Raw genomic sequence first — 18,925 nt, 5'->3', positions numbered from 1 at the left:
CAACAATTCTCTGATGTGGGCACTATCCTCTCCATTTTACAAAGCTTACAGAGGTTAAGTGACTTTCCCATGATCACATAGCTAGTAAATGGAAAGACTGGACCTTTGAAACTAGTTATGTGACTCCAGAACTCATTTCTTTTTATTTTATTATGTTATGTTAATCACCATACATTACATCATTAGTTTTTGATGTAGTGTTCCATGATTCATTGTTTATGTATAACACCCAGTGCTCCATGCAGAACGTGCCCTCTTTAATACCCATCACCAGGCTAACCCATCCCCCCACCCCCCTCCCCTCTAGAACCCTCAGTTTGTTTCTCAGAACTCATTTCTTAATGGGTTCACTAGAAGAAGGAGAAAACCACTAAGACTAAACCGGTTGCAACCCAGTGTGGTAGGAGCAGCAGTCTCAAGGAATGCACAAGCCACAGTAGATGCAGGAAGGTGGGAGTGATCGATCTGCCTAGATTGGAGGTGAAATATGATGAAGGAAGATTGAAAAGAGAAGTCTTGAGATGGTTTTAAAGCAAGTGAAGGAGATAAGAAAGGATGGAAGAGTAGGTACAAAGGCCCTGAGGCATAGAAAAGCAGTGTGGAATGAGGGCTAGTTATCAACTTTCCCCGAGTCCTGATCTTCCTCTTTGAGCACCAGGCAAGCAGGTCAGGGACAACAAGAAGTCATTGAATAATTCGGGCTCAGATGTAGGCACTGGAGCCTTTGAAGAGAATCTCCAGTGGAAAAAAGAGATGACTTGCAGACACCCGGCTTCATTACCCTTACTACGTACATCCTGGCCTGCAGGTTAACTGTGGCTGCCTAGAGACACAGAGATAGCTTATGTACAGATATGAAAGAAACGTAGAAAGAGAAGAGGAGATGAGAAACCACATGGTCCCTAAGAAAGATACTGAAAGAAATGAGCCTGATAGGAACAGTGAGAGACTGGCAGAGGGGACTGTGGCCTCCTGGGTCTCTCGGAATCCCCAGTCCTTAATTCCTGTTCATCAGATGGTTAACCTGCCATACTTCCTGTCCTTTCAACTTGATAGTGCAGATTTTGCCTAAGCTACTGTAAGTGGCTTTCTATTCTCTACAACCAGAGAACCTTCACGAAGACAAGGGCTAGTTAGTGGTCCAGGGACAGGAACTAGCCCTACAAGAAAGAGCAGAACAAAAGCCGGAAAGAAGGCAAGCAGATCAGCTGAGTACACTGGGCTTGAAAGGTGAGGTTCCATCATTTAAGACTTAACTCACGTCACCTTCCCCAAGACTTCTGTGCCTTCTCCCTCATTATTTCAACCCTGATTGACATTCCCTGAAGAAAAATAAGAGTAGAGAATGTGCTCACACACTGCTTTAATCTATTCTTTCTTATTAATCATCACAATACCAACAGGAAACGGCCCCAATATTATCATCTCTGTTTTAGATCAGGGGGGTCAGGTACCTTGTTTTTTATCATACAGGTGGTAAGATCAGGAGAGAACCCAGGCCTTCTCACCCTAATCCCACCTGCCTTTCTCTTTCACACCCACCATGGGACTTTGCCTCTATTTCTCTTGTGATATTGCTTGGCTTTGTATTACAAAAATTTGAGGGATTTCTCTTATTTTTACATGACACTGTAAACTCCTTACAGGGCAAAACCTTGTGCTTCTCCTACCTACTTTCGGCAGTTCCAACTATAGTGCCTTAAATATGATGTTTGCTAAATAAACCTACATGGGCTGATTAATACTTAAAATGTGAGAACTTAGGCAGCAATGGGATGATAATGAGGAATAATGCTTCTTGTCTGGAATACTTCCTTAAAGCCTGTCTCCTTGGCCCCACTGTCACTTCCACAGACCCTGCCTCTGGTCCTTGGATGTTGACTTTGAGACATTGTAAGCTTAGGTCAGCTCTAAATAGGATTTGCTCAATGATGAGTTTCAGTCCTAGTTCATGGTGTTCCAAGTGTGTTTTGTCCTTTTTGGATTCTAAATATTACTTGATTCATCATCCTCAATCATGTCGGATTCATTTCTCTGTTTCATTCCTCTTAGCCTCACTTCACACTTCTGTCTAGTAATACCCCAGTTTTTAGTCTATTTCCTCCTGAAGAATATGAACAAGGCTATTAATGGAATTCCTATTAGTAAAGGAACAAAGATGACACTTAATCTATAGAGATATTCAACCAAAGGGGGGGGGAGATAACTACATCAGAAGCGACCTGAATAATTGCAACAGCCTGGGACTGCATGAACATTTGCAGATTTCTGGCAAAGTGGAATGAGATTGTTACTTTTGTTTTTTAACAAAAAAGCAAGAACTTGCTATCTTTTTTATCTTCCTCACTTGTGCAGTTTACATTTTCTTTGACTGCTGGTCTTGTGATTCCTGTGCATAGGCATCTCGAGTCCATGAAAAATTCATGCCAGGTGCAGGATGCCTTCTCTTTATTCCATTGTTGCTCCTTGTACCATGTTTATGTGGACTCATTACAATGGGTATCAGTGCAGATATATGTTACCGTACAACAGAGTAAAGCCCATTCTCTGCCACTCCCACTTTCCCTACCCACTCCAATAATTGCAAAAATAGGACCCACAACATTTTGTTACAGAGCAGAAAAACAGGTAGTGTTCAGAGCTAATAATATCAGTCCTCCTCCAAGTAGCAAAACAAAATTAAAACACACACATATCAAATCCTTAAAAACTTTAATGAGCTAATACTAGATACATTGTACTTCTTTAAGCTTCATTTAGATCTTTTTATTTAGCAGGGAGATGCTTAACAACAATGGAGTTTCTGATTTTTATCTTGAAAATATACTGCTTTTGCTATTGCTACTCTTGAGATCCCCTCTATACAGCTACTACCATCTTCCTTATACTGCTCTATCTTGTTACAGTTTTCAAAGCAGCGTAAATTACATTATTTCTCTTTATAACCTAGCAAGGCAGGTTTTAATATTTCCGTATTATTTATAAGAGAATTAAGTTGAAAAAGTTGAAGTGGCTGGAATCAGAAGTGGTTAAGGAGTAAAATATAACCTAGTAAGACTAGAAGCTCAATCCAGTGTACATTTGCTCCAGTTCAAGAGTTTTAGCTACTTTTGGGGCGCCTGGGTGGCTCAGTTGGTTAAGCGACTGCCTCCGGCTCAGGTCATGATCCTGGAGTCCCGGGATCGAGTCCCGCATCGGGCTCCCTGCTCGGCGGGGAGTCTGCTTCTCCCTCTCCCACTCCCCGTTTGTGTTCCCTCTCTCGCTGTGTCTTTCTCTGTCAAATAAATAAATAAAATATTTAAAAAAAAAAAAAGAGTTTTAGCTACTTTGAAAAATCTGAAATTTTGAAAGGTCTGAATCCTTGCTTAACTTTCCTGGACCTCAGCTTCATTCTCTGTGAAATTAGGTTTTATACAGATCTCTTGAGGGTTGTCTGTGTTTTAAATGAGATAATGTGAGTTAAACCCTTAGCACAACGTCTAACCAAAGAAAGTGCCCAGGAAGGGTTGCCATTATTAATGTTGCTAATTAGTCCAATGTATTCTTCTACAAATTGCATAGGGTTTTTATATATGATCCCGTTTGCTTCTCAAAGAAGCACACTGAGTTGATAAATAATTATTTGTATCTCCATTATACATAAACAGAAAATGTGACAGTTTAAACAAGGCTAAAATCATAATATAGGTGAGGGGAAAGTTCTTAAATCTCAGTCAGATGACCCAAATCCTAAACTCCTTTTATTACTATTTTTATGATATTCAAAATTAGGTTAAAATTAAAATCAGGAATTACCCAATCCTTGTTTATAGCTGTATGTAACCTTAGAAATAATTTAGAGAGTAAAGTGACCTGACCAAGTTCTACAGTAGCACAACCATCCCTAGATACCTTATCTGCTGCCTCCAAGTGCAAAACTAGGAGGTGCTCATCCTATAACATAAACACATACCAGGCGAATGTTTTTGTTGAGTTAGAGTGGGCAAAAAGGGGTCATAAAATGTAAGGTTGCAAACATTATATTCATAAGGAAGTTATCACTTTTCCAGTTAGTTAAAGACGTCTTTTATAAAACAAATGAGGGTTGTAGTATGTCTGAGTTTACAGTTTCGATGGACAAAGTGGTCCGAGAGTAAAGAGGAGAGTCAGCTTGAGAACTACCAGTTTGCTCTCCACTTACGGCAGAGTCTACACACACCATAAAACAACCTCCTCTATGCCTTCTTTCTCCTCTTTTTATTCTTCTCTCTTACTGTTTCCTTTTCTCTCCTCTAACCCACATCAACAGATAATACTCTTCTGTCTTTACTCCGAAACACAATACTGTAGCTTATCCCGAGCCTAGAAGGAGGTTAATTGGCAAGCAGAACCCTTGCTTTGCAGAATAACTGGGAGTAAGGGAGCCATCGGAAAACTGAGAAACCAAGACTGACATAGACATTGCCCCTCTGGGAAGCTAGGGCAGCTGTGGGGCTAGGAACTGGTTGGCATTTTGGACCTAGAGATTTGTAGGCTCTTTGCTGTGGAACAAAGAGTTCATTGCCTAGTCAATGACAATATACAAACACATCTGCAGAATATATTCTTTGGCATCAGCAAATGCTAGCAGTAGTTAGCTAGCTTCTATTTTTCTCATTCACTTCTTTTCTTTTTTAACCTATTTTTTCTGTTTTTCCCTAATGAAAACAATTCCAAATATAACATTAATTTTGAAGACAGAATGGCTAAAGGGAGATTGATAGGCTTATAGATATTATCAGAATTTAAAATAATGGAAATGGAACTAAAGTGTTTTCTACTTTGTTCCTTCTGCAACCCAGCCTAAGTGCCATGTTTCAGAGGCAGGTATTGAAATACCTTCCAGTCTAACATGGACATTAGCACATTACGGGTTACTAATGGTAAAACAGTAAACCAAACTCATATCGCCTTTTTGTTTCTCTCCTTAACATTTCCTCTCATGCAAAAAAAAAAAAAAAAAACATCTGAATGAAATATTTTAAGACTTTCTCTATGGTTTAGCCTATTATGTTTTTAAACTTTGTATGATCTAATATCAAATTCTGGTTAATAGGGGGAAAAAAAGGAAAACAGAATTTGGATGTTAGCGAATTCTTCCTTTTGGAGATAAGTCTTATAGAAAATGGAGAGAGGCAAGGATAGAAGAAAGAGCTTGGTAATACTTCTTTACTTCACTTCAAATATTTTTGAGTTTTTAATATGGGAGGGAATTCTTTGCCACTAATTGCCTGGTATTAAGGCCAGAAAATTAACTTATTCACAAGAAAAACAAAATACAGACTATAAACATAGAGCAAGATGATCATAAATGCATTTGGAGGTACCTCCTCTAAGATATGGAGAACCTCATCCTTTAGCCAATTCATTAGAAACCACTTTATATCATTGATCTTTTTCCAATTTGATTTTTGTCTTATTTCACCATGGCTTTCTTAACAGCATAGCTTCTAACTTTCTGTATCTGAATGATAAAAGCAGAGATCATCATTATCCAGAAAGAAGATTTGTATAGCATCCCTGCTTTCTTCCTAGTATTTCCCAGTAGAGCAAAATTTATGAGTGAAATCAAATCCTTGATGAGACATAGACTCTTAGAGGTCATCCATTTCACTCTCTACTCTTCAAATATAGAAATGAGTAGGGAGGCTCAGTGAATTGCTTCTTCACCCTGAGTTAATGAACTTGCTGGTTCTAAAGCTTCAATCTCCTGATTCCCAGTCCAGTGCCATCTTTATGCCAGTGACATAATCCCTCAACTGGATTGTGGTTACTTCCAGGGAGGTAACGTGCCTAACTTTTGATAGCCATGCAAGAACTACCTGAGATGTTAGGTTGACTCCATTATAAATAACTTCAAACATTCTTATATTTAAAAAAATAGAGGGGCACCTGGGTGGCTCAGTCAGTTAAGCGACTACCTTCGGCTCAGGTCATGATCCTGGAGTCCCAGGATCGAGTCCCACATCCGGCTCCCTGTCCGGCGGGGAGTCTGCTTCTCCCTCTGACCCTCCCCCCTCTCACGCTCTTTCTCTCTCTCTCACTTTCTCTCTCTCTCAAATAAATAAATAAAATCTTTAAAAAATAAAATAAATAAAAATAGTTATGAAGTAAAATATTAAAACTATGAGTAAAATATTAAAACTAAAAATATTAAAACTAACATTTTAAGATAAAATATGAGACTTTAAATGAATGTTTTGGGGGCGACTGGGTGGCTCAGTTGGTTGAGCGACTGCCTTCAGCTCGGGTCATGATCTCAGGGTCCTGGGATCGAGCCCCGCATCGGGCTCCCTGCTTGGCGGGAAGCCTGCTTCTCCCTTTCCCACTCCCCCTGCTTGTGTTCCCTCTCTCGCTGTCTCTCTCTTTGTCAAATAAATAAATAAAATCTTTAATAAATAAATAAATAAATAAATAAATAAATAAATAAATAAATAAATGTTTTGTTTTGGGTTAATCTTTTGATATAGGCCGTCACGTGCTCGCTTCGGCAGCACATATACTAAAATTGGAACGATATAGGCCTTCACATTTAGCAAGTTCTTAGGATGCCATTTTTCTTTATTCATGATCTTTAAATCTCTAACTTTTCATTAAACCTCGTGTTTCCTTCTACCTTTCCAATTTCTAAAATGTACAGCTCGATGTAAGTTAGAACATGGAGCAATTCCAGTGCTGCCTTCCTTGCTTTACACAGGATGGTGTTACAACAAACATATGGATTTGGAGTCATGAAGAGTGATCTTTTTGGAAAACTGGACAGCCACATAAAAAAGAATGAAACTGGACCACTCTCTTATACCATACACAAAAAATAAATTCAAAAATGGATTAAAGATCTATAAAACCACATGAAACCATTTCAGACCTATGAAACCACAAAAATCCTGGAAGAGAACACAAGTAGTAACTTCTTTGAAATCAGCCACAGCAACTTCTTTCTAGATATATCTCCAGAGGCAAAGGAGACAAAAGCAAAAATAAACTATTGGGGTTACATCAAAATAAAAAGCTTCTGTGCAGCCAAGGAAATAATCAACAAAATTAAAAGGCAACTTACGGATGGGAGAAGATGTTTGCAAATGACATATCCTATAAAGGGTAATGAACTGATACAACTCAACACCCCCAAAAACATATAATCCAATTAAAAAATGGGCAGAAGATATAAACAGACATTTCTCCAAAGAAAACATTCAGATGACCAGTATAAACATGAAAAGATGCTCATCATCATTATCATCAGGGATATACAAATTAAAACTACAATGAGATATCACCTCACACTTGTCCGAATGGCTAAAATCAAAACCACAAGAAACAACAGGTGTTGATGAGAATGTGGAGAAAGGGGAACACTCATGCACTGTTGGTGAGAATGCAAACTAGTGCAGCCACTGTGGAAGATAGTATTGGGGTTCCTCAAAAATTTAAAAATAGAACTACCTTATGATCCAGCAGTTGCACTCTGGGTATTTACCCAAAGAATATTCAAAGGGATACATTCATCCCTATGTTTATAGCAGCATTATTTACAATGGCCAAGATGTGGAAGCAGCCTAAGTATCCATCAGTTGTTAAATGGATAAAGAAGATGTGAGATATATATCTATATATATGTAGATATGTATAGATATATATGTATATATATCAATCACAAATAATTCATATATCATATATAATTATATATAAGTATAATATTATTCAGCCATAAAAAAGAATGAAATCTTGCCATTTGCAATGACATGGATGGAGCTAGAGAGTATAATACTAGGCAAAATAAGTCAGAGAAAGACAAATATCATATGATTTCACTCATATGTGGAATTTAAGAAACAAAACAACCAAAGGAAGAAAAAATAAGAGAGAGAGAGAGAGAGAGAAAGCAAGAAACAGACTCTTAATTATAGAGAACAAACTGATGGTTACCAGTGTGGAGGGGGTGGGAGATGGGTTAAATAGGTGATGGGGATTAAGGAGTGCACTTGTGATGATAAGCACAGGGTGATGTATGGAATTGTTGAATCACTATATTGTATAACCAAAACTGATATATTTTTAAAAATAAAAATTAAAAAAAAAAGAAAAGTGAGCCTTGGCACCACTAGTTATTAGTCTAATGACCTTGGATAAGTTGCATTACAGGCCCATGCCTCACTTTTGCTATCGGTATAATGAGCATAATGATAGCATGTAATTCATAAGCTTGTAATGAGGAGAAGAGAATGAATATAAATGACCAGCAAATGATAGGCATAGAAGAGTCTTTCTGTTTATAATTGTCCTTAATTTACATGTCATGCTTCAGACTAGCAAAGTCTATCTATAGTGCATGACAAGTTCCAGATGCTCCCATCCACAGCATCAGTTGTACAAGAGTAGTCACCAGGGGGCAGTGTGCAGTTACCCCTTTCTACCCATTTCACCTAATCTGTTGCCTCATGGGTTTCTCGTGAGTCCTACCTCTTGTTGCTGTGGCTCTAGTTTCAAAGGTCTAAAAACCCACTAACAAACATCTTTGAGTATATTGTATGTCAAGCACTGATGGGAGCTAGCTGGAGGAGGCTAGTTAAGAGTCCCACCCTCAAAACAATTACAGTTTCAGCAAGGAGATACAGTTATCACACATGAATCAGTTAGCCATCAGCATGTATAAGAACAGAAAGAAACGTTCATTAAGAATGTCAGAGCTTAGTTCTGTCACATAATTTCTTTCCTTTAACATTTATAACTCAGTGTGAACGGAAGTAATACAACTAATGCACGTTTTTACATTTGGAGGGCAGGACAGATAGATAGATTGAGACCTGCAGTCAGGATTGAGAAAACTTTCATGGAGAGTCTAGGGCTTTAGATTGTCCTTGAAGGATGGATAGAATTTGGTTAGGTAGATAACCATGATTGATTCATGATGTAAGAGAAGGAAGAAATGGAAACAGTATCTTATGATAGTATGAGCAAGGTGTGTGCTTGGAGTAGTGAGAATCTTGACTTGATGGAAAGAAAGGAGAGGGAAGGGAGTAAATAGTATCCATTTATTGATCCTACTGTGTGCAAGACCTTCATCCATGTACTACAGAAGAAACTAGCCCTACTTTAGCCTAATGAACCAGGTTGACAGCTTGCTTAGAATTCTGGTACCTAAGTGTGGAAAATACAACTGTGCTGCTGAGATTATAGCTCTTTGGTGGCTTAGCAAAAAGGAGCAGATGGTATCCACATGCATCTTTCCAGGAATAACACCACATGGAGTGAATCAGTGAATTAAGTATGTGTGGTTATATGGCATGGGGCACATTGACTAAACCACATTTGAGATTTGAGCTAATGACTCCATTTTTTGTGCTATCTCCAGAGAGCATTTGCATAAATAAAGCAGTTAGGTTTGTAAATGCTTAGTGTGAATCGGTGGAATTTGTGGCAGAAATGGAGAAAAGCAAGGGATTTAGAGTCAAAGGACCTGGGTTTGAATCCCAGCTTTCTCTTCTCTAGCTGTTTGACGTTAGGAAATTCACTGAATTATTAAACAAAGGAAAATTCCAACAGGCCCTCTGGGTTCTATGAGGAGTAAACAAGAAAACACAGGTAAAAAGCTTATCATATTTGCCTGACACACAATGGGTATTTGCTCAATCAATGTTAGTTCCCTTTCTGTGGAAATTAAATGATCTAATGTATATAAACACACTCTAAGTTATAAAGTATGGTATTTGTGGTCAGTATAATGCAATTATCAATCTGAGTTTCAGTGATGATCTGAAGTTTTGGTGAGTCATTTATTTTTGCCTTTTATACTAAGTGCAGAGAGGTATGTGTCAGGGGAACTGGATTGAAATCCGAAGAGCCCTCAATATCTAGTAGTTTAATCAACTTTTATCTCTAAGTGAAATTAATTCTAGAGAAAACATAAAGAAAAGTTTGTTTGGTCCCAGGTCTCCACTTTCTGTTCCTCACTCTGCAAGCTACCCCATCTTTTCTGCACCAGGGATAGGGGTACTTAACTCAGCCTACCTGAGGTCTTTAGGCTATCATCTATTTTCTGCAAAGTGTTACACTACCTTGTATTTTAAGGGAGGATCAAGCAGGTATGTTAACACTTCAATCCACAGGGATAAAAGACTAATGGTATGTTTTCAAGGATCAGTGAGGGAAGTCGTGTTAACTAGCACAGACTTCTGGAAACTTATCAAATCCAAGCAAATGTTTTGCAGGTGTTTAAGAGTTACCCACATAGGAACTTCCAGGTTTGACTCCTGGCCCTGCTATCACCAGCTGGATGACCTTGGGCACATTGGTTAACATCTCTGTGCCTCAGTTTTCTGTAAAGTGAAGATAATATTATGTTTATTATTAAAAGAGTTCAGGCAGGCAGAGTTGAATTGAATTCAGGCCAAACACAAATATGCCATTTTTGTCCAATGTTCCCCCCTTTTTTTTAAGATTCATTATTTATTCATTTATTTATTTATTTATATTTATTTATTTCAGAGAGAGAGAGGGAGAGAAAGAGCGCCTATGGTGGGAGGGGCTTGAGGGGGTAGGGAAACAGACTGCCTGATATGCATGAGCCTGATGTGGGGATCCATCCCCAGACTGGGAGATCACGACCTGAGCCAAAAACCAAGAATCTGATGCTCAACCTACAAAGCCACCAGGCGCCACTTTTTTTTCCCAATGTTCTAACCTAGGCCGATGGTAAGCTAGGTAGGTAGCTATATGTGCATTTTGTTAAGTGTTAGGCAGAGGGACCAAGGTCTTTGCTTCCTCCAGAGTTGTCCCCCTGAAACATCCTGCATAGTCTTTAACCTGCAAACAATTAACTGTTCAATTACCCACCCTCCTGTTATTGCCTCAGTGTCCTTACCTATATACATGTGGGAGGGCGGGGGCTATGTCACTGCAGGGTAAGGGCAAAACAGGGTACAGACCAGAACCACTTGATGCTACTATTGGTGATGACTCAGAGCTCTACTGGATCAAACTGCACGCACCTGGTTGGTCTTGTAGAGAGAGAATATGAAAAGGAGAAAATCCAGGAAAGCAAAAAATAACCACAGTAATAATATAAACTTACATCTGTGGAGTACCTCTCTTTTTGCTTCACATGCATTATTTCTCCAGCTAACTTCTCATGAAATAGGTTAACTGGAAAATAGCATTGTCCCATTTTTTAAGTAGGGGTTTGAAAGAGATTAAGGGACTTAGAAACCCTCTGAGAATTGGGAAATTGAATTTGAGTCAGTATGGTGAGAAATTTCTCTTCAGACAGTGAAAGAGGAGCCAGCAACTTGCAGGATGGAAAATAACTGCATTTCAACGTGTAGCTTGGAAAAAAATCAGCAGAGGAAATCAGGAGATGGTGGTGATTATCAGCATGAGATCCGGGGCTAGGAAAGACATGGGCTTGAAATCTGGTTGTGGTCCTCTTAGATGTGTGACCTTAGGCAAGTGACTTAGATACTTTGAGCCTCCCTCCCTTCCTTTCTTCCTTTCTTCTGTCCTTCCAAATGGAAACAATAATGTTTTCCTTAAAACATTTTGAGAAGTAAAGGCACTGATGCATCTTAAGTATTTACCACAGCCTCTGGAACATAACAGTCATTTAATAAATGCTTAACAGTTTATTCTTGTTCTTCTTGTTATTGTTATCCTGTCTTCAGTTTTGATATTAAATAATTGTGAGATTTGGGGATGCCACTTCCTTTCTGTTTCCATTTTCATATTTATAAAGGGAAAGTGTAGAATTAAATGATCCTTAAGGCCTCAACTTTAAAGTTTTATATAGAGAGTGGATTTGTTTCTTTTCTTTTTTTTTTTTAAAGATTTTATTTATTTATTTGAGACAGAGAGAATGAGAGAGAGAGAGCACATGAGAGGGGGGAGGGCGGGAGGGAGAAGCAGACTCTCTGCTGAGCAGGGAGCCCGATGCGGGACTCGATCCCGGGACTCAAGGATCATGACCTGAGCCGAAGGCAGTCGCTTAACCAACTGAGCCACCCAGGCGCCCCGAGAATGGATTTGTTTCTTTTGTTTCTCACACAGCCAACAATATGTCTTTACTCAGTTATTTACCAAAACTTTGGCGCTTACTCAAAAAAGTCCTGGTTGAGTCAACAGGCTATGACCGTGCCATTAATCTTCTTCTAAGCCATGCCTTCAGCAGGCCTGTTCACATGATATACCAGGGCCCAGTAACTGGGACAGAGTGAGGAGGGGACGGCTCCGGCACCAGCCAGGATCCACGTGGATATATCTAACTTTGCTTTGAGCTGGCCTCTGACTTATTAGTGAGCAGTAAAAGTTAGACTCCAAAGAGCTCTGGTAAAATCCAGTTCCATTCTGAGAGGCAGTAGAGCATAATTGTCAAAAGTATGGACTCTGAGCTAAACTGTCTAGGTTTGAAGACAGTCTGCTTACCATATGTATGACTTTGGAAAAATTACTTAACCTCTGCTTCCTCACTTGTGAGCTGAGAATAATGGTACCTGACTCATTGGGTTATGTGAAGATTAAATAAGTTAATTGATATAAATAAGTGCTATATAAATGCTCAACTTTATTATTATCCATCCCAGTGGTAATATTCAGAAGGTCCAGGTGTGGCTGGGTCAGGATACTATGAGATTTCAGAGAGTGATGATGCTCAGGGACAATTGCAGGTCCTGGTAAATCCTTCAAGTTGGAGTAGGACTCTCCATGCCAATGCCTAAGGATGTGAGGCTCCAGCTCAATAGATTATGGGAAAGGAGATGGAAGAAAGGGTTTCATGTCTAACAGAGAACTAAAGGCAGGAAATTGAGGTAGAAGTCTCCCCAACCCCAACCACATCACATTTTTTTATTTCCAGAATGGGCCACCATAGTGGAATATTAGGGGGGAAGACCTGAAACAGAATAAAGTTATCCTGAGTTCAATCCTTAGCATACCAATTCAGTACTTAATGTTAGAGATCTCATTTCAGACCTGCTGTGGGTAGTAACTCCAATATTCTACTTCCCTGGTTAGAATTAGGACATGGTCTGACTGGGGCGCAGCCTAATGTGTGAATTATGTGAATTGTGAAGCTAGACTATTAATAACCTTGTAGCAGCTGACCTAAGCCAGCTAATATCTACCTTGAAGTCTGGAGATCTTTAGCTGTCTCAGTGAAATCACATGCATAACAAATGGACTCATTTAAAAACTTTCAGTAGCTTCCATTTTGTTTCAAGCTGTCATGCCACATCACATATGAAAGTCATTTATATGACCTGTGTTGCTTCTTGCCCACTCAAGAGCCTTGTCTTTTAAGCCTGAGAAGATAAACCAGAGATACTGTGCCCCAAAAGCAGCTAGCATGTTATTCTTGCCATATTTTACCTCCTACTTAATTTGGCTTGACAACCGCTTGCCTTCAACTTGCATGTTCCAGGTCATTTGAAATCCCTGCACAGTTTCTTAACCCCATCTGTGTTACTGTTCAGTTCCTGCTTTATTTAAGTCCCTTGACTTAAATGTAGGTTTCTCTCCTTTTCCACTTTGCTTCTTAAAAGTTTAGATATAGGCCCAGATTCATCTTGTGACCTTCTCACTGGTCAGATATAAACTTTCCAGAGTGTGCTCTTTGGCTGACTGGCTGATGTACCTTCCCTGCCTACACCTTGCTTGATGAGGCTTCCTGACTGTAGCTGACCTGGTGAACACTTGCCCATATATGTCAGAAGTATTTCTCAAATCTAGCACTTAAAAAATATCAAGAAGTAACCACATCAGTCAGAATCAATGAACCCCTTTGAAAATTTGCATTCATTATGTCAGATTCTTTTTTAATTACATTTTCTTGGTGGCAAGCAGCAGCAGTTTATCCTTTACTAGCATAAGCAAAGTATGGCTATAATTTAAAAGTATTTGGGTATTCCATAGAACTCAAAGAGAGGAAGGGGGCTGGAATTCATGAATAACTTGATCTAATAGCTTAAATTATTTGCTATTCTCTCTATTTGTTTCTGGCTTCTCTACAATTAGCTTTATACTTCCTTCTTGCTGTAAACTGACTTTCTCCACATAGAAGAGAATGTAATATAAAATGCAAACCATTTATATCTCATCGTTTGGGCCACCTAAGAGACACTGATTTTCTTAAACCTTTATAGTTTCAAAAATCCTTGACTAGATTTACATGAAGACAAGCCTTGAAACTTCTGATGAAAAGATTTTTTCATATTTGTTAAAAGTCTCTTTCCAGTAAGTGGAAATAAGCATCCGAAGTAGGATGCTGGCATCTGGTAAGTCACCAGTTTGATTTAGGGGTTCAATTAAATAGAATACCCAATATGGAAGGAGATTGTGTGTATAGCAGAGCACTACGCATTGTGGAGATAAAGCTTAGAGGGACCATCAAAGTAACTAGGGAATTGGTTTGAAGAATCTGAAACCAAACTTGATCAAACTGGCATAGACTCACATGATTTCAAAAGTGAAAAAAGAAATAGAAGCCAGGATGAGCCAAGGGGAGAACTGAAATTAACAACTGGTGAGAAGAGCACACTCATGGGCCATACTTAGAATACTCTGTCACCACTTGGGATTTTTATTCTCTGCTGATATGTGCCATTGAGTACCTTAAAGATTCCAAGAAGCTTCTGTGAAAATAATCTGGGGAGGACTGTGAGGGGCCTGGAGCAGAGTAATGGGAGATCTGATCTTCAGAGAGCCGGATGTAGCAGCACAGTGGGATACAGAACAGAGAACCATGATATCTCCTTGGTGATCATGCCAGGGATTTGCCCATGTCAGATGTATGTGTTGTATCTGTGGATTCACACATTCCATATACTCTGTTTTTTCGTGCATTTTTAGTGACTTTAAAAAATGCAGACATTAATGGGGCTTCTGGATCTTTTTAGCACCAAAAAAGGAGCAATGAGCTTTCCACGGAACATAAATTATACTTCACAACCTTGACATCCTACAGTTATGAAATAGTCATTATTTTGTAAAAGCTGGACAGTTAAGCAATAGGGACTGGTTAAGGAAAGAAAGTGACAGTAGATATTGGAAAAGTAGTCACAGTCTTGTTGGTAACAGAGGAGATTTTGGAGTTGTCCTAGAAATGCTCTCCGAAGCTTACAAAGAAGTATGACTTTCCTTTATACCCTCATACTTTGTAGCTACTTTGTAGTATTTAGTCAATAATTCCTAAGTATTTACTGAGCTCCTTTGGTGTACCCAAGTGCTGTGAAGAATTCTAGGAAAATGTACATCCTTGTCATTTTTTAAGCATAGAGTCTGATTAGAAGAACCAAATTTACATATATGAAATGGAAAATAGCAACACAAACAGATGAAAGCGATAAATGGCATCATATAGGAAAGGGGCTTATGTAAAAATTTATTCCTAGACCACATTAATGTAATCTATAAGAGGAAAAACAAAAATAAGATGGAATCAACTCAATGCATATTTATTGATCAAACTATACAAGATAATAGGGGAAAATACAAGTGTTGGGTGTGATACTTGGAAAGCTTTCAGTCTGGTCAAGGAGACAAGGCACAAATGTTTTGGGTCACCCTGGGAACCATTTAGCAAGCATACAAGAGAGGAAGTCAAAACTAAAACACGGACTAGGATGACAACACCAGTAACCATTCAGGCATCACCAGCTTGCTTTCAATGTCTGATAGGTAAGACCTTAAGGCATCTCTTGCTCCAGAGTGGTCTTTTGTTTGCCTGAGTCTCATATGCTGCTCTAACTAGAGATCTCCAATCACTGCAGGACTCTTGCAATGAGCCACCTAGATACTGAGATCATGGAGCAGCTTAGTGTGGAAAAAATGGATTTTGAGGTCAGAAAAGCCAGTGTTAAGTCTAAGCTCTCATTTTCCCTGAGCCTCTGTTTTCTCATCTCATTTATAATGTGGGGACAGTGATAATGATGCTTCATCAATAAGGTTTTGTGGCAATTAAATGAGGACATATGTGCATATTCTTATACATGGGCAAGTAATATGGATTTAATTAATGGTACTTCACATGGTCTAATTTTTAGTTTTCTTTAGTGCGATTGTAGCCACTAACATAGCATTGAAATCTCTGGTGTATAAACAGTTCACAAACCTTTCAGTAATATATTCTTACAGTGGTTCATGTTTAGGGACACTAATAATAATATTTAACATTGATTCTGAAATTTAAGTTTACAAAGCTCATGAACTATATCACCTCACTTATTCTTCAAACAACTCTTTCAGAAGGTGATTACCTCTATTCCCATTCTACAGAGAGGGAAAATGAGGCAAAGGGATTTAGTGTAATTGCCCCTAGATCGCACCACCAGGAAGTTGCTCAGCCCCCAAAACATATAATCAGGAATTTGCCAAACCAAACTCGAGCCCAGATTTTCTGATTCTAAACCTCATGTTCTTTTCCCTACACCACATGCCTCTTTACAAGCACTGTTTTGTGTGTGTGTATGTGTTTTGGGGTGGTTTTTTTGTGTGTGGGATCCAGTGGAAACTGTCTTTCTCCAAAGTCCCCATTCACCCTGAGGTACTTGCTTTTAGGAGTTAATGAATAAACTGATCATCTAGCTGACCCACCATGTAGATAGTAGACCAGGGTCCTGCTCTTAATGCCCAGTGTGTTGTGTTAAAACATGGAATTCTGTTTTGTGATATCTGCTGGATTGCCATTTGTTGTATCATTCGATTAGGATTCCATAGGCACAGATTGACATTAAAAAGCTGTTAACTCTGTTAACTCCAGAGGGCACGACTAATGAAATGTCCCAAAAGTTGAGCACTTGCCAAAACCACTGTGTCTTATAGGACAGCTCTTGATTAATCATGATGAGACTATTTCCTCTATCTAAATGAAATCTGCAATTTGGGACAGAGATGAAAGATCCTGCAGGGGATGAAGGAAAAAATGCTGTGAAAATCTAGAAACTAGAAAATAAAGATAGGTCTACTCAATATTCATGAAGTCAGATTGGTGGATGCAAATAGAGATTGCAATCTCTTATTTTCTAATGACTTGGCTTGTAGCACTTCTGTATCAGTTTTACACAGTTTCCTACTCAACTTTAAAGGGAATGACTAGATTTTGTACAAATTTTTTTTTTGAAAAAGAAAGTTCAGCCTACCCAATATGATTTTATGCCATCTTTGATGAATTTTTAATTTCCTATTGAAGGATTTCTAAGGTATGTGATCAGAAATGCATAAATGACAAATGATAGGATAAAGAATGCATAATAGGTAAGCATATATAAGATGTCAATGAATGAAACTTTTTTTTCAACATATTCTCAAAAGGCAGTTTAAAGAGAAGGATTACAAATACTGGTTTGGGTTTAAGTTTGCTGCCACAAGAGAGGGGTGAAATTTATTTTGTACAGCTATTTTATAAGGAAATGCTATACATTTTAATTATCACCCAATTTATAAGAAATACTTACCTCATACACAATTCAAATCCTCACCTCCTACTGTTGGGTAGAATTTAAGAGAAAATGAGTATAAGCTCAACTGCTTACTTCATTTCATTATGTAGCAAATGTAGCAAACAAATATTTGAAGGAGGAGGTTGCAGCGAACTCCAAGGTATTTCATTTATCCCCCAAAACCCTGACACGTGCCTGTACAGGTCCTCAAGAAATACTGTTGAACTCAAATACATTTAATAGATCCTATCTTAAAAGAGACTACTTGTTATTTAATTTTTTTTATGTTTCTCCTTTTTAGGCCAGCCCTGCTCCTATAATTGTCAACACAGATACTTTGGACACGATTCCTTATGTAAGTAACACTTTTATTAAGACTTTCTTTAAAAATTATGTTAGAACTTAATCAGCTAAATTTAAAATTCAATACATATTCAGTTTTACCCAGTCCAGATAATCTTATGAAATGTGTAGAATGAGTTTTGTGAGTTTTGTTTTGATATTTGCTAAATCTCAGCTTAGTCATGCAAATAGTTTCCTCTTTCATTCATTGTTTTCTAAAGCACAAGGGCACATCATGAGAAAAGAAAAAAAAAAGCCAATTGTGTTCAAATAATGTTAGTTTCCTTGGTCGTTTCCTGAAAAAGTAATGAATTAATTATAGAAGAGATGGATAAACTTGTTTGGGTTTCTTATTAAAGGAATACTCAAATCAATTTCTGTGGCAGGGCCTAGAACATAAGTAAGCTATCAATAAATATTTAATGGATTTTGCTGGGCTTCTAACAAGAGTTGTAACAAATTTTTGTGAGGGGTAGTCTATCTATATATAATGAAACGTGTGGGTTTATTCCTGGAGCATGAGACAGATACTAGGATCAGGCAGATCAGTAAAGCCTGGAATTCTGTACCTGAAATACAGTCACTATAATGGCCAAAATTCTTGACAACAAAGTTTGGCTGGGCAGAGGAGATTGGAGAGTGGCAACAGGCCACAGTGTGGGTGAGTGGTTGACATTATGGAGGCCCAACAAGGCTTTCTGAGCGGCCCTAGCTAATGGGTAGAGAATAGTGATTGGGGAAGATGGGACAGACACAGGTGCATGCAGACAGAGAATTTGAAGCAAGGAGAAGGACTGCAGGGACAATGGATAAGAACAAACAGATTCCTGGTCTTTGATTAAACGATTAAAACTTGTGAAGCAATTGAAAGAGCACCTGGCACAAAGGAAATGCTTGTTAAGTATCGGCTATTCTGAATCTTAGACCCCCAACTTCAAAGGCCTACAGGGACCAAGTAACTCACAGTAACTCACAGAAATGGAGCAGGAGGGCTTGGGGACAGTAGGGAATAGTTAGCACATGGCCTTCCAAAGGGGGCAGCTGCCGGTTGGCTCCAGTGGGTTCATACTGAGGGGAAATGGGGATCAAGTGCTGCCAGATCATTTCATTTTCCAGAGAAGTTGGAAATTTGAATTTTT

The 18,925-nt window shown here is 38.6% G+C and overlaps 1 protein-coding gene across 3 annotated transcripts in view; it reads left to right on the top strand.

Annotated features, from left to right (window-relative positions):
* Window positions 1–18,925, top strand: part of DLG2 (discs large MAGUK scaffold protein 2) — a 719,122-nt gene that overhangs the window by 34,374 nt on the left and 665,823 nt on the right. For all 3 annotated transcript variants that reach the window (XM_081798954.1, XM_081798952.1, XM_081798953.1), the window contains exon 2: window positions 17,746–17,799. In XM_081798954.1, the coding sequence (XP_081655080.1) occupies window positions 17,746–17,799 (54 nt within the window). The remainder of the gene's footprint in view (window positions 1–17,745; window positions 17,800–18,925) is intronic.

This window comes from Leptonychotes weddellii, chromosome 11, assembly GCF_054177405.1.
Source record: "Leptonychotes weddellii isolate Sample4059 chromosome 11, ASM5417740v2, whole genome shotgun sequence".
NCBI lineage: Eukaryota > Metazoa > Chordata > Mammalia > Carnivora > Phocidae > Leptonychotes > Leptonychotes weddellii.
The sequence above is the reverse complement of the archived record's forward strand: the minus strand, read 5'-3'. Positions and strand labels throughout refer to the sequence as shown.